General features: G+C 31.4%; 1 protein-coding gene across 1 annotated transcript; it reads left to right on the top strand.

Moving 5' to 3' along the window:
- The first annotated feature begins 357 nt into the window (after positions 1-357).
- Positions 358-16,879, top strand: LOC123660117 (invertebrate-type lysozyme 3-like). Its single transcript, XM_045595221.1, has 4 exons — positions 358-520; positions 11,225-11,392; positions 12,654-12,727; positions 16,462-16,879. Exons 1-4 carry the CDS (start codon positions 454-456, stop codon positions 16,606-16,608), a joined length of 456 nt encoding a protein of 151 aa, XP_045451177.1. The 5' UTR covers positions 358-453; the 3' UTR covers positions 16,609-16,879.
- Positions 16,880-17,488: the final 609 nt, after the last annotated feature.

Here is a 17,488-nt window from a genome sequence, read left to right as displayed (position 1 = left end):
TGTACTATGAGTAATGATCGGCTTAACGTGTTCTCTGAGGCACGGTGGGGAGACCCACGAAGACAGACATCCAAACCAGAAAGAAATATTTGTACAAATACAAATATCCATCCCGAGCGGGAATCGAACCCATAAAACGTCGGTGTTTTAGGTAACTATACCAGAGCGGGTATTACAATTATCGTATAACATTTTTTTATATAAATAATATTATGTTGTCTACCGTCCCTGTAAAATAAAATAAAAACAAGATAAAATGATAAATAAACAAAAACTTAAAATAGTGTTATAATACATATTTTATGGAAATCATTGACTCAGCATCCGACAATATAAGAGGGTTTAAGGCCGCGATCAATGCCAGTCGAGAACTGATGCGCGTGCGCATACAACGTTGATATTTTCAGTCTTGTTTATTATTTATTAGTTTTTTTTTTAAATATTACTGCCGCTATGACGTCAGCCGTGATTAAGTTTAGTGCCATATTGATGATGTTCGGAGCCGTTGCTGCTGATGTCAGTAAGTATCACTTGAACGATGATAAAGCTACTGTTTCTGAAGTTGCTGTAACATTGACTATGTTAGGTTTTGTATTTGAACGTGATTTTCTTTACACTTTTTAGGGTATCTTGTTTTTATACAAGTATTTAAGAGGAAATTTATGTCAAAAAAAAAAAAATACGGTTGAGATAACTTTTAAAACTGGATATTTTTTTATAATGATAATTTTTATCTTGATTATGATTACGGATTTATTCATGATGATTACGGCTAGTTTAATTATAAAATAATGTTATAAATATATCTGTAAAAATGTAAACTTAAGAACAATAATTCTTTAGTCAGTCTCTCATTTTCTCTTTTAACCGACTTCTTCTTTCGTCAATTTAATTTAATTTTAAGAGTAATGTATTACATTTCATTACATGAAATTACTGACACAAGCCTTAAAATAAATACTATCAGAATTAGCTGACACAACTCCAAAAATTGTTTTTTTTTTTTTCAATAAATTTTAAAATTCAGAACAGAAGCATTAAAAACGTCTTTAAAAACGTATTTAAAAGCTCTAATTGTAAAATTAAATTCCTTTTACATTAAATATTTACTTGGAAGTCAATTATAGAAGAATATAATCGTTCGTACTTTTACAGAATAAAGTAATGGATTCCAGTTGGTAAGAAAAATATGATATAGGTATTTAGAATCGATTGAATTAAAAAAGAGAACTATAAAATAAATATAAAACTGTGAACATGGCTTTAATTTAATAAATACTTGTATGTATACATTATGTACATTTTTAATAATATATATGTTATAATTTACTGTTTCATTTAAAATATATGTAGAGCATATGACTAGCCCGTTGAGACAGCAATGACACTGCTTTTCGCTTTGAAAGTGGTGGGTTTGATTCCCGCTTGGAGTCTAAAACCTCTGAGTATATTTATATAATTTTATTCGTATTAAGTATAGGTATTTATTATAAAAAAAAAAAATCTATATTACTAAAACACAGGCATTAAGTTGATTACCATAGGTAAAGAAGGCTATTTGTGAATGGTATAAAAATATAAAAACTCTGTAAAAATAATTAGTGTATCTTTGACATGTTAACAACATGGCAGGGTTTTAAATTGTAGGAGTGCTTATGTATAATGCCTTTAATACTTGTGAGGTTTTATATTTGAAATAAAAAATAACAATTTTATAAATGCACATACATTATATTTTCATAACACGCAGGTATACATATTAACATAAATATGATCTAATTAATCTTCGCAATTAATTTAATTGTTGTTCCTGCATTGATAAGTGAATGATATCATTATACTAAAAAATAATTTTATGCAGCTTCTGTTTTTTTATTAGACTATTTGTAACAACAATTAATAGCAATTATAATCTTATAATACAATAGAGTGTACCTATTGTCAGTTAAATAACTTTTTTTAAGTTATGTTTTTAAGTAGGTTCTTTTTTTGTTGACTATAACCTTTTTGGATCGTATTTTAATGTTGTATTGACTTTTGTCTCTCACGCAATCATTCTAAATACAAAATATAAAATTTTTTGATAGAGTGAATCGATTTGATATAAACTACCTGATAACTTTCTTTATGGTTTTTTTTTTTTTAAATTAACAAAGCACAAACAATTCGTTTTTTTTTAAATTATGAGTTTTATAAGAAACAATAATTTCTAAAAATATTTCGATCGTAAAATATTATACATCTGTATGTACATGTGTATTAGACTTCTACAACAGATTTCGTTATTAATTATTGTAGTGAACAAGAAAGACATGTGATATAGACCAGAAGTCCCCAATGGTACCACGGTCCACGTGTATCAATACATTTTAGTTTTTTTTTTTTTTTAATTTACGGCCTATTATTATTTCGTCTTATAAAAAATATTACAGGAAATATTACATTTGCAATAAAGAATAAGGTAGCAAATTTGACTTACTGATAATATATATATATACTGAACAAACTCTTAGCTCTACGAGTATATTTGTTATCTGTTTATATTACAAAGTAATTAGCACAGATTGCAAACGCAATTGACTTTTCAAGGAACACATTACTTGAAACAATTATAAAAATATACCATTTAATTGTTTTCCGTTAAAAAAAAAGTAATGTAATTGTTGCAAAAACGGATAACTCAATTATTCTCATTGCTTTTGTTAATTATTAATTAAAATCAAACAACAATACATCTGACGAAATAATTTCCGTGAGCTTCGACGTTTTGCATAATGACTAAACTATAATCTACAACAGCCTTGGAACTGATGCATGTTAATTTGATTTGATTCAGCCTGTAAAATTCCATTTCTGGACATAGACTTCTTTCTTCATGTAGGAGAAGGATCGAGCTTAATCCATCACGCTGCCCCACTGCACGTTGGTGGATAGATAATTGTCAATTTTAACTACTATTACTATTTGGTATTTACTTTCAAAATATAGCTAACACATAATAGGTACAATACGTACAATGGTAAACGCGTAATCCTCCTTAATTAACGACGTAGTCGGTTAAAGCAAATACGACCTCAACATCATAGGTAGAGGTCACTCAGCCGCCTAATATTGGTATCGTTATGCAATTTGTCATCTTTTATATTTATCTTTGTGTTGCTAATATTTAATATCGAAATTTGTGTTACAAAGACACGCGATTTCTTTCTTGCACTAAGAAATATTTTAGATACCTATATGTACAATACTTTTAAAAATTGACAATCGATTTTGTGTAATAGTTTAGCTATTATATTTAAATATTTTTACATGGTATTTATAATGATGGTCATCATCTTTTCACCTATAAAGTATATTGTGAATATCATAAACTAAGAGAATAGTTAGACCTCAATAAAAGGATATAGAACTTTTAAGATAACAATAAATTGATATCTAATGTTGAACTTGAAGTATCTATTTATTTAATTATTATACATTCAATTTTAGAGTGGGATATCGGTAGCAATAATTCTTTATTTGTAGATTGTTTAAAAACCAAAATAACACAAGTTTCTTTTTAAAAATTCCAACAGAACCGGGATTAAATTATGGGAAAAACCACGGGGAACAGCTAATAGTTTATAAAGAGCTAAACCTGACAAGTAATGTACGGTTTAAATATTTTAACATGATAATGAGTTTCTTCGGATCCGCGTGCCATTCGGTCCGGTTCCAACACTCGTCTGACTAGTTGACAACATACCTTAGATCCTCTACTGAGCATGACATGAAAATAACAACATCTCTAAGGTATACTACACCAACTTGAATATCGTAGGCTTAGAGAAGGAAGCTTACTTGGTGGCATATACTTCGCACGACTTTTAAAAATAAATGTACTATTTGGCCTTCTGTAGTATCACGATATTCTCAAATAATTTTAAAAATTCGATAAAATTGTAGTGATTTAAACGTCCAAGATAATAATAAAGAATAAATACGTACATATACCTATATAGAGCAAGACTAACTGTAATACATGAAAACAATAATATATAGTGCGCCGAACAATAGTAAAACAATAATATATAGTGCGCCGAACAATAGTTTTTAGTTAGCTACTTAAAATTTTAATGTTATTTAATTTACCATTTCAACTTGTAATAGATCTTTATTTAACAAAAAAATGACGGTAAAATAGTAATATTATAAATTTATAAATGTATAATATAATGTAAAATAGTATTATAAATTTATAATACTATTTTAGTACAATTATGTACTCTGTCTGATTCCAAAAATAAACACCTTATATTTCGAAAATCATTATAAAGAAAGCCAACCCGACTAATAAAATTGTTGCCACACCAGAGAAAAATTTCAATAACGAGAATTATTTGATATAATAATTAAATAACCGTTAATACATTCATATATCAAGTAGTATGTATTAAAAACGTACAGAAGACCTAGACCTTTTTTTGTTAAACATTTTTTTCAAGAATATACATTCGTATTTTTTAAAAGGACCGGACCGAACCGGCTGATCAGGATGAGGCGAGATTTCCTGATCTGGACCCGATCAGGAAATCTCATCTCATTCTAATCAAGTCCAGACCAATCATCTGCGTTACATGCCTTACCTAGTCCTGATCAGGCATGCCTGGTCCGGTCCTTCTAAGGAAGACGAAAAAATTTCTAGTATAGTATGTATATGTAGTTATGAATATAATATAATTAGCTTTTTATTTTCAAAAATCTGTATATTATCTACATTACTGCACTTTCTTAGCCTGCTGTGTAACATTAGTTTTCACTATCACAGGTTGGCTGGAAGAGATCTCTTCTAGAGATAAGTCCACTGTTGCAACTAAATTTCTATATAAATAACTATACAAAATTTTTTAAATATATTTTTATATTTTTTAAATCTGTATATGTTGCAGTCAAAACTCTTAACCAGTCAAAAGCACTATTGACTAGCAAAATCAGTCAGAAGTACTTTTAACCGTTTGCTTTAGTCAATAATACTTTTGACTAAAATAACAGTTAAAAGTACTTTTGCCCAATGGAGCTGGTTAAAAGTACTTTTGACTAAATTATTCCGTCAAAAGTGGTTTTGACTGGTTGTATCAGTCAAAACTCTTAAAAATTTAAGGTGGTCAATAAAAATAACGACAAACGCACATATAAACTTTTATATTACTCATTATTAGTGGAGAAGGTGCTGATATTAGAACAAAAATGAGTGACTACGAAAAGAAAGAAGGCTTTTTGCAAAGAATTTTAGCGATGGAAGATATGAAAGATAGTCATTTCAATGTGATAACAAAAGAAAAATTTGAAAAGTTTGCAATGGATGTGGAAGACGCGAAATTTAATGAAAAGGAAACACCATTACAGTACAGTAGACTACAACGCTTTAACAAATTGAAGTTTGTGGTATAAAAAAATTAGTTACAAACACAGAACCTGTCAGAAATTTTTGCCGGCTGAGGAAATCTACGACATTATTGATGCTGCTCATATTTCTATAGGGCATGGTGGTCGCGATAGACTTAAGAATGAAACGGCAAAAAAGTACGCTAATGTTACAAAAGAAATGATTAATGTAATGTATCAATGTGCGAAGTATGCCAAAGGAAGAAAAACAAGAAAAGGATGGGTCAGGTTTAGATACCGATCCTGCACACTGAAATGAACAGCCGCTGCTAAGTCGATCTGATTGACACGCAGTCGCAAGAAGATCGCGGGCATAAATTTATTATGGTTCATCAGGATCATTTGACTAAATTTATTCACATTCGAGTTAATAGTGCTTTTGACTGACGCTTTTTTGCAGTTAAAACTACTTTTGACGGAGAGCGTCAGTCAAAAGTATTTTTAACCGCGAATTTGCAGTCAAAAGTACTAATAACCAATAATTTTCAGTCAAAACCACTTTTGACCAACTTGTCCAGTCAAAAGTACTTTTGACTGATTTCGCTAGTCAATAGTACTTTTGACTGGTTAAGAGTTCTGACTGCAACATATATATATATTTCTTGTGTGCGTGTGTATGTCACTGAACTCCTCCTAGACGGCTGGACCGATTTTGATGAAATTTTTTTTATGTAAGTTCAAAGGGATTAGAGGATGGTTTAGATTCACAATTTGGTCTGCTGGAAAATGTTTATTTAACTAATTTTTCATTTATAAGTAGTTGTTAATTTTGGAATGTTTACATTGGATCCGGTAGACTGAGCTACCATCGCAGCATCAAATATTAAATATTATTCTATTTTAATTTCAGTTTGTCCCGACAGTTGGTGCTGCCATCAAATTGAGAAAAATATTTGAAATTTTGTGTTATGGCAAAACAACGTTTGCGCGGTCAGCTAGTATTATATACATGTGCTGTATAATATTTACTGACACAGTCATCTCGAGACAATTATCCGTTCTGTTTCCGCATTATCTCAATAAATATTGTATTACAATTTTACTGTCTCCATTGTTTATCCTTAAACATTATTGATGACACATGATAATGTAGTAATTTGTACACTATGCTACTTTGCATCTAAACAATTTTTACCTTTATTAATAATAAACTAGATTACTGTTGTTATTTTATCTGTTGACGTGCATGGTTTTGTCTCGTTTTGCAAGTTTATTTAGGGCCTGTATCACCGGTTGTGAATATCGCTATTTGACAGATGGTAGTATCCAATAGATATATTTATTCTTTTTTATCAACGAATTTCACTATATTTAAAAATAAGTAATTGCTAGCTCCGGTAAACACATTACAACCAATTGTTTGTTAGATATATTTTTAGAAAATATATATAAAAACCACGCTGGGCAGGCGGGTTGATGACCGCAGGACTGGCTTTGTCGCACCGAAGACGCTGCTGCCCGTCTTTAGCCTGTGTATTTCAAAGCCAGCAGTTGGATAACTATCCCACCATCGGTCGGCTTTTTAAGTTCCGAGGTGGTAGTAGAGCTATGTTATCTCTTCTGACACCCGCGGGAAGAGAGGGGGTGACTATATTCTTTACTGCCGTAACCACACAGCTTAATAAAATTTTAATTATAATATTACATTCAGATCTTAATTCCATATAGATATAAATAAAAATAAAACGAAAATCATTCTCATGCAAAACACTGTAAATTATAATATTAAAATTACATTCAAGTGCCGGAAATTTTAATATTTAAGTTTTTGTTACGAATCATCTGTACAAAATCACAATAACACACGGATGTTAGACCCATATAAATATTAAGTACCTGGGTGACCGAGCTTAGCTCAGTATTTTTAGTAAATCGTGTTTTTTGGAAATCATATATATTATCATATATACGAATAATCATATATACGAATTACATATTTATAAAATATGAATAATATTTTTCGATTTTACCGACAATAATAAAAAATATGAACTGGTTATTTAAATAAAAAATCACGAATGCAATTAGAAAAAAAAATCGACCTGTAGACATGGGGATTTGAATCGTGGTCTTCTCAGTCGTTCCCGACCGGCCGATTTCCCGCCTGAGCTATTACAACTTTATTGACATTTGGGGAATTTACCTTCGTATTCCAACGATATTGTAGCCATTTTTTCATTGCCTAAAAACAGAGATAAAACGACATTTTCTAAAAATGCTAGCTAGCTAGATGGATTTATCGCCCCCGAAATCTCCTATATACTAAATTTCATGAAAATCGTTGAAGCCGTTTCCGAGATTCATCATTCATCATCATCATTTCAGCCTATTGCAGTCCACTGCTGGACATAGGCCTCCGCAAGTTCGTGCCAAAAATGGCGTGAACTTATGTGTGTTGCCCATAGTCACCACGCTGGGCAGGCGGGTTGGTGACCACAGGACTGGTTTTGTCGCACCGAAGACGCTGCTACCTGTCTTCGGCCAACAGAAAAATGGAACATTTCAAACACACATTTCAAAGCCAACAGTTAGATGGTTATCCCGCCATCGGTCGGCTTTATAAGTTCCAAGGTGGTAGTAGAACTTTTTTATCCCTTAGTCGCCTCTTACGACACCCGCGGGGAGAGAAGGGGTTCTTTAATTCCACAGATTCAGATTAGATACATACATATATACAAGAATTGCTCGTTTAAAGATATTAGGTTAATACAGTTATTACTGATAATAAGTTAGACTTTGTACAATAACTAAGGCATGTTACAAAACATTTTGTGAAAATATGCGTGTAGCTTTTCATTATCTTATGAAATACTTATAATGACTTTTTTTGTCATGCGGACTGAAAAACAAATGAAAAGTGGCGGGAAACTATTTTTTTAGTTTTTAGTTCAATCATTAAAATGTCACCTTTTCATTGTATCAAAACCAACCAGCTACAAATGATACAACCAAAAAGACATGATTGTAACGTTTTCTAGAATTACTAGAAAATACGAAAATATCCTTTCCTTGGTCTAATATTTGCGAAATCAGCCGCGCTGCTTTTGTACTTTTGGAAGGCATCATCATTCTAATCTGAATGAATAAAAGAATGAAATGAAGACTTCTGTTTATCCACTCAAGTTACAATATTTTTTAATGTGTAATAAATAACACTTGGTGCTAGTATAGATTTTTTTCATTGTAATTTAAACTAAAAATTATAAATTAATCAATTTATTTTAGTTTTACATGTGAGTAATTGACCTTAGTACGAATTGACTTCAATTTTCATATCATTTGTGCTTGTTCTTCACATTTCTTGTGCCGAAGTTATATTTGATAGCTTTTTAAAACAAAAATAGAACGGAACCGGACGCTACAGTGCCTCCATAAGAAATGCTATTACAAGTAAACATTGTCGACCTGTTCACATACCCAGTTATAAAGATGGATGTATGGTTGTATGAATCATCATTACAGCCTAAACAGTCCACTGCTGGACATAGGCCTCCACAAGTTTACGCCAAAAATAACGTGAACTCATGTGTTTTACCCATAGTCACCACGCTGGGCAGGCGGGTTGGTGACCGCAGTACTGGCTTTGCGCACCGAAGACGCTGCTGCCCGTCTTCGGCCTGTGTATTTCAAAGCCAGCAGTTGGATGGTTATCCCGCCATCGGTCGGCTTCTTAAGTTCCAAGGTGGTTGTGGAACCTTGTTATCCCTTAGTCGCCTCTTACGACACCCACGGGAAGAGAGGGGGTGGCTAAATTCTTTGGTGCCGTAGCCACACAGCAGTTGTATGAATATTGTTCTAGTATTTTTTGGTTATAATTTTTATTTTATGCTTGAGGGCCATTTAAATAGGGCACAGCAAGAAACATCTTGATCAAAATTTGCACGAAGCATCCCAACTGAGGAAGTACCTCAACCTTACAGAAGATTACAGCTAAATAATACTAGCTAAACCTCCTGGAGAGAGGATAGGGTTACTAAAGCTCTGACAATGATCGTGGCATTGCAGGCACCTACAAGCCACGGTAACTGCTTACCATCAGGTTGGCCGTATGTACGCTTGTTTGTCAACTGTTTTTATAAAAGAGAATTTGGTTATCGGATGATATATTTTTATTGATTGTTTATTTTTCTGACTTTTAATGGCGTTTAAATTGGTGAAAGTGATAAATACAAAATGATAATAATAAAAATACATACCCTGTACATAAAACAAGACATAAATACACGTTGATTAAAATAGTATAGTGTTTTCCTCTATTACGTGCGTTTAGCTTTACTAAGAAAATGGCGTAAATTCACCATATACGTAATTATTGTTTAATTAAGATTAATAAAAGGTTAGGTCGCATTACAATCAGATATGTAATGGTATGAACATATGAGACGGAACTAAAATATCTTTAGTATAAATACCAACAGAATTTTATTACATTAAGTTTTATCTTAGGAATAAAATAAATTGTAAGGTGAAAAATTCCTATTTCTATTTTATTTTAATTTTTTAATTTTACTACACAGCTTAAATATAATAAGTTTAGCAATTTTTTGAATGTAACTTAATTTTATGTATATTTATATACTTCCGAAATTACAACTGAGGATGATGAGTAGTTAGTCATCGCAGTACATGGCCGTTTACGGTACAAGGTAACCAGCACCTTGAACCTTCACTGTATATCACATTTGACAACCTGCGGTTTAAACATTAACATAAATAATTTCACGTAAGCCTTGTACATACGTATACGATAAATTATTAAAAATAATTCGAATGAACCAACAACTTTTTGAAATTAAATTAACTTTATTTACATGTACTGTAGGTATATAACATGTAATTTAAATAATTTATTTTTATACTTTATTGTTTGAATAATTTCGGGATGGATGAAATGGCGACAGGTCTCTGGAACAGCTTGTGGCCCACGAATGCCCCTTGAACTTAAAGGGAAAATCTACAAAACGATCATAAGACCTATCGTAATGTTTGGATCAGAATGTTGGGCAACGAAAGTGACGGATGTTGAGATGGATGTGTGGAGTGACAAGGAAAGATCGAATTGGAAATGAGTATATAAGGGGAAGTTTGAAAGTACTTAGCACCCGTGACGGAGAAAATGAGAAGCAGTAGGTTAGCGTGGTATTGGCATGTAATGAGGAGGGATGAACGCTATATTGGTAAAAGAATGTTAGGGATGAATGTCGAAGGACGAAGAGTATACTGTTATAGGTTTACATTGTTATGGTTTATGGTTTGACCCCGGTTTATACGTTCAAATAACGACGCGTTTTGCTTATAAACCATTAAATTTCGAACACAACAAACGAAATCGAAGCAAAACGAATAGCTTTTAGTAATATAGTAACCCACTTATAATTTACACTGTCACGTAAAATAGAATTTTTGTTACAAAATTGTATTTAGTGTAATTTATGTTAATTATGTAACAAACAGATGTCCAAAATAGATGTGCCAAAATAAACAGGATTTAAATATTTCATAGAATTAAACACATCATCGGAAATTCCCACAGAAACAGGTCATGCATATAGTTATACATTCCAAACCTGAAGTTAAGCTCTGTATGCATTTTACTTAGTTTACTGAAAATTTTGCTTACATTTTATTCTGATGCTATATTGTATTAATTTATATAATAATAATTTGTACAAATTTAATAAAATAAAGTGACAAAAAGGAATTAAAAGCTAAAAAACAAAACTTTACTGCTTTTGAAATTATGGGTTTGTGTGCATGTAAATTAACAATAAATAAAACAAAAATATTTAACAATTTCCAGATCCAGTAACTGAAGTATGTCTAGGATGCATCTGTCAAGCGATATCAGGCTGCAAGCTGGGTCAGAAATGTGAAGGCGATGCCTGCGGACTCTTCCGCATCACGTGGGCTTACTGGGCAGACGCTGGAAAACCAACTATCCAAGGATATTCATCTAGTGCTCCAGACGGTACGTGTTGCAACATTACTTGCGATAAGATAGACTATTCATGAATTATTTACTAACATAGTTTCTTAAACTGTTTTAAATTTAAATTTGTCTATCAGTTAAAATAATTTGACAAACCATTTGTAAAACAACTAATAAAAACTTGTTAATAAGCCCAATTTATATAACATGAATAAATTGATCATCTCTGTAAGTTAAGCCTGTCTAGTTGAATAGGTATTTTACGGATGTTAAAAATAAACTTACACTGTTGTTTCGTTATTGATTAATATGTAGGCGAAAAATTTGAAAGCTACTTTTGAATTTTTTTTAATATTACGTCCCATTCTTGCTTCAAGCAAATGTTCCATCAAACATCAAGACAGAGATTGGTAATGGCGCGGCTACAGTTTTAACTTTGTAAAAAATTTAAAAACCATACCTACGACTCAGGTCTAGTTATAAATTATGAAATTGTTTTTTTCTAGTACCAAGTATAATAATTTATAATTGGTTGGTCATTTTTCATTTTCCATAATTCTGCGACATTAAAACTAAACGGCACCGGATATTATTATCTTACGACATACTAAATGATAATATTTGGCTATATATCAAGAGCATAACGAACATTCAAGGGTTAAATTATGAGAATCGATTTATACGGAATGAGTAAGCTTTGACCGTGATATAATCAAGGTTTTAAAAGTTATGGACAAATGAATTAATTATATTTTATATTATATAAAAATGAGGAAGTTCTTAGTTCGACTGAATTTTTTTATTTTTTATGTGTTACCTCAGAACTTTATACTGGGAGGGTCGACTTTAATAATTCTTATTTTAATTGAAAGGTGATGCTTGTGTTGTAGTCCCAATTAAATGTAATCGAGATCTGATCTCTACTTTTTGACTAACCTTTGATAACACATATTTACTTGGCTATTTTTTGTCTACCTACGTTATATTACTTATCGACGTTATTGAAGTCGTTTTTTTTTCAATAAATAATAAGTTTCAACAATTTTTTTAGAAGGACATATGGTATATGTTGTTATTTTATTTTTTTCTTCTGTGGGCGCAATATTTTTGTACCTGTATAGAACTGTAAAAAAAATGTACACCTATTCTACAAAACTAAACACGTCAAATATCAAACTTTTCTAACGAAGTTTTACATACCTATCTAAAGCGACAAACGAAAACCAATGACGATGATGATGAATGAGGTGATAACCTGGTACTACAATAATATGTTAATTAAAAAATAATTAATTTCCAGCATACCCGACCTGCACAAACGATCCTTACTGCGCTGCTGAGACCGTCCAAGGATATATGAGAAAATTTGGCCAGGTAATGAAATAATAAAAAAAAATTGAGTAATTAAACATAATCTAATAATTTCTTTCTAGTCTAGTCTAACTAATCTTTTTCTGATTTGAAGCGCCTTACATAAACAAATGTCAAAAGTTACAAAAATTATCAGACAAAATATTTTTAACTAACTTTTAAGAACTTTTTCATTAAGATTTATTACAATGTAGGTTTTATGGACTCTAACGACGTCTACTAACATACAATACAGAAAGATGAACAGACAACAATAATATAAAAATATCGATTAATTTTATTATTGATTATTGCAATATAAAACACCATCAATTAAATTTTTCAAAAAATCTTAAATGTTAAGAATTGGAACTGTTACAACTTTATTATTAACATAGATTCAATTCTACGTGATTCTTATAATTTATATAGAAAATATGGATTACACACATATAAGGTTTTCGCATCGTACACGGACTTTACCTGCCTTTGTCTACACAATTTAAAAAAAATATCCAGGATAAAATCGTAGGCGGGAAATTCTATATTAAAGTGTCATTGAAATTTGCATACGGACGCTCGGCATGAGGTCATCAATGTCAGAGGTTTATGCATAAACAAAAACAAACGAACGATCTGTTGTCATTATATTAGCTGAGGCCTTGTGATAATGCTAACTAGTTCAATGGAAATAGCCTAGATCATATTATAATATATGGAAGATTCATAAATATGTTATACTTTTTCCTGTCAATACTATGATTGCTGGTTTTAAGAAAATGGTTAGATGGGGTATCGTGCAAATTATCAAAAAAAAAACTTATTTAAGTACATTTTAAAAGAAGTCTTGATTCATAATACACACTTCTGTTAAATTAATTAGTTCTATTTATTGTAAAGGTATCTTTGATTCTGAATATAGATTCTACTAAGAAAAATCGCCAAAAAACTCAACAGTTGTATTTAAAAAATCTTCAAAATAATGTTCAATAACTAAATCCAAAAACCTTTATCATTTATGTGATCGAGTAAAATTTAATATGCGCTACTCAAAGGCTAGTCTTTGTTCTATATATTTCTGAACAAATTCTTAAAGATATAAGAATAATAATGTATTGTTTATTGTACCCTAGGAAAAGTAAATAAAATAAGTTGCAAAAGAAGAATACGTATAAAAGGCCGCTTTATCGCATAAAGTAATTTCTTCCAGGCAACCTTTGGATGGAAATTGTAAAATAATAATTTTGTAGGTGTACTAAAACAGAAATAATTGGTATATGTAAATAAATATAAAATAATAATAAATATTATATTAACATTTATATACATAGCACGACATAACTTTAGATATTAAAAAATGTAAATGTGCAATATAATATAGTTATATATAAATAAATATCAATACAAATATTATAAAGAGGAAAGATTTGATTGTTTGTTTGTTTGTTTGCATTGAATATGCTCTGAAACTACTGAACCGATTTGAAAAATTCTTTACAGTTGGGAATCTACACTATCCGCGGGTGACACAGGCTATATTATATTTAAAAAAAAAATAGTGAGTGTGCGAAGCTGGGGCGGGATGCTAGTTAAATATATTATATATAATAGTGAAATTGAAGATTGTGCACGTCTTATGTTCCCGGAACATAAGATACATACATAGGTACGTAACGATATAAATTTCAATAGTTTCCTCAATAAGATCAGAGGGATTTTAGCCAGTGAGCATATACAAAACTTAATAAACTAAATGCCACTAGTACTTTAAGTTTATGAATCATTTTAGCAAACTTAAATGAACACTATACTACTTGTCCGTGTGTCATAAATGACATATAAATTGAAATGGTAGTTGTCTTGTGAGTCTTTGTTCTGTACAAATGATTTGCATAATCCTTTATAACATTCGAATGATTCGGCCGTGATGTCATGAAACTAGTTTCTTTTTTATTTTATTGCCTTTTAAAATGTCAATTGAAGAAATCGATCACTTATTTTAAAGATTTTTGAAATTCCTAATAGTACAGAATAATGTAAATATAATATTTATACAAAAATACATGTAATTAATTTAAGTATGAAAATTAGGGGTTTGAGTATAAATAATCGACTAATGTGCTAGTGTGCTGTGTGGCTACGGCACTAAAGAATTTAGCCACCCCCTCTCTTCCCGTGGGTGTCGTAAGAGGCGACTAAGGGATAACAAGGTTCCACAACCACCTTGGAACTTAAGAAGCCGACCGATGGCGGGATAACCATCCAACTGCTGGCTTTGAAATACACAGGCCGAAGACGGGCAGCAGCGTCTTCGGTGCGACAAAGCCAGTACTGCGGTCACCAACCCGCCTGCCCAGCGTGGTGACTATGGGCAAAACACACGAGTTCACGTTATTTTTGGCGTAAACTTGTGGAGGCCTATGTCCAGCAGTGGACTGTATAGGCTGTAATGATGATGATAATGATGAATCGACTAATTGTACATTGGATACGAGCCACGAAAGAAACTCACTTTTTTCTATGTAACCAATAATATTATCTAATATATAAAATTCTCCTGTCGCGGTGTTTGTAGTTAAACTCCTCCGAAACGGCTTGACCGATTCTCATGAAATTTTGTGTGCACATTGGGTAGGTCTGAGAATCGAACAACATCTATTTTTCATCCCCCTAAATGTAGTCCACCCCTTAATTTTTTTTTTTAAATTTTTAGATTAATTATTTATTTTTTATTTTATTATGATTTGGCGTTGAAAAATACATACAGTCCTAAATTTTCAATCCCTGTTTTTATGCAGCGTTTAGCGGCAAGACAACGTTTGCCGAGTCAGCTAGTATATATATAAAAAAATATATATAAAATTCTCGTGTCGCGGTGTTTGTAGTTAAACTCCTCCGAAACGGCTTGACCGATTCTCATAAAATTTTGTGTGCATATTGGGTAGATCTGAGAATCGAACAACATCTATTTTTCATCCCCCTATATGTTAAGGGTAGTCCACCCCTAAATTTTTATTTTTTATTTTTAGATATATTATTTATTTTTTACTTTATTATAATTTGGCTTTGAAAAATACATTACAACCCTAAATTTTCACCCTTCTACCACCAACCCCTATTTTTAAATAGCGTTTAGCGGCAAGACAACGTTTGCCGAGTCAGCTAGTATTAGTACTCATATAGATTTGAATTTTATGAAAGTTAGGCTGTATCAGCTAAAATAAAACAGTAGTTATGCAATGTATATGACGCCGTGTTGGCGCAACGGTCACAGCCATGGATTGTACCTGTTGCGCTGGCGGTTGCGGGTTCGATCCCCGCACATGACAAACATTTGTGTTGGCCATACAGGTGTTTGCCGTGGTCTGGGTGTTTGTGCAGTCCTTGTGGGTCTCCCCACCGTGCCTCGGGGAGCACGTTAAGCCGTCGGTCCAGGTTGTTATCATGTATACCTGATAGCGATCGTTACTCATAGTAGGGAATATATCCGCCAACCCGCATTGGAGCAGCGTGGTGGATTAAGCTCTAATCTTTGTCCTACATGGGGAAAGAGGCCTATGCCCAGTAGTGGAATATTAAAGGCTGAAGCGAAAATATGCACCTTCCATATCCTTGATGTTATATAATTTATTATTGGTCTTCGATATAAAGATCATAATTTGTAATGACCGAGATCGCTACAAATGAATTATTAGATACAGACAAAGAGATAAACAGCAACAAATACTTTTATTTATTTATTTTTTATTTTATTTCAGGACTGCAATGGCGATGGCCAAATTGACTGCTACGATTACATGGTAATCCATAAACTGGGAGGCTACGGTTGTGCCAATGACCTACCATACAAATACGTTAATGATTTCAACCAGTGTATAGCTGCCGTAGCAGCTAGCCAGGGCTAAAAATACTAATCTCAGCATGGCATTTGCTCAACAAAAATTTATTTATACTTAGATTCAGCCTGTAAATCGCACTGCTGGGTAAAGTAAACATTATTTTATACAATTTCAAAAGAAAATATTTAATTTAAGACAAAGTTAATAATAAAAAATGTTCAAAGTTCGTTAATTTAAGTAGCGTTATAGTATAAAATATACAGTCAGTTAGTCTAAGACTGAATTAATCGAAAAATAAAAAAATAAAAATAAAAATAAAATCGTTTTTATAACTAAATTGTTTTTTTTTTCTATATCCCATATTTATATTATTAATTTATATTTATATTATTAATTTATATTTTTTTCGATTATGAAAATCGTTTTTATTAATGTTTTAAACACACTGCGTTTCACAACAAAATCATTATTTTATTGAAGTTTTTCAAGTACTATAAAACTATAAGTAACTAAACGTTACTTTTAAGTCAATTTACTGTGTTTTTTTACCATATATATTATCATCAACATAACAAAAGTATTTTAAGCGTTAACCTACGAGTATATTAAAATAAAAACCAAAATGCCATATAGATAGAATGTGGATAAATTATACTTTATTGCATACCACATAGAAACGCTTACATTAAACAGTTATTTAGACATATTTTAGTAGACTAGTGTAAAGCACCTATTTAATCACCACTTTACAGTTCACTTGTAAATCCTACGTGAAACGAACCCCGGCTGAAACTGTATTCTGCTAAGAATCTCAAAAGCTCGTTCGAGCTCTATTACTCTATATATATTTAGTTAAAAATTTTAATCATGCAAAGTCAATCAAAGGCTATCCAAAAAAGTATTTTTTTAGTTTTTTACTTGCATCCACAAAACGCTACCAACTGAC

This window comes from Melitaea cinxia, chromosome 15 (genome assembly GCF_905220565.1).
Source record: "Melitaea cinxia chromosome 15, ilMelCinx1.1, whole genome shotgun sequence".
Taxonomy (NCBI): Eukaryota; Metazoa; Arthropoda; class Insecta; order Lepidoptera; family Nymphalidae; genus Melitaea; species Melitaea cinxia.
This window is presented reverse-complemented; position numbering and strand designations above follow the sequence as displayed.

Bases quoted from the DNA above. Each gene is read 5' to 3' on its own strand.
- LOC123660117 (XM_045595221.1), top strand. From the start codon at position 454: ATGACGTCAGCCGTGATTAAGTTTAGTGCCATATTGATGATGTTCGGA. The intron at 521-11,224 runs GTAAGTATCACT...AACAATTTCCAG, and splicing joins AGCCGTTGCTGCTGATGTCA to ATCCAGTAACTGAAGTATGT. The intron at 12,728-16,461 runs GTAATGAAATAA...ATTTTATTTCAG, and splicing joins ATATGAGAAAATTTGGCCAG to GACTGCAATGGCGATGGCCA.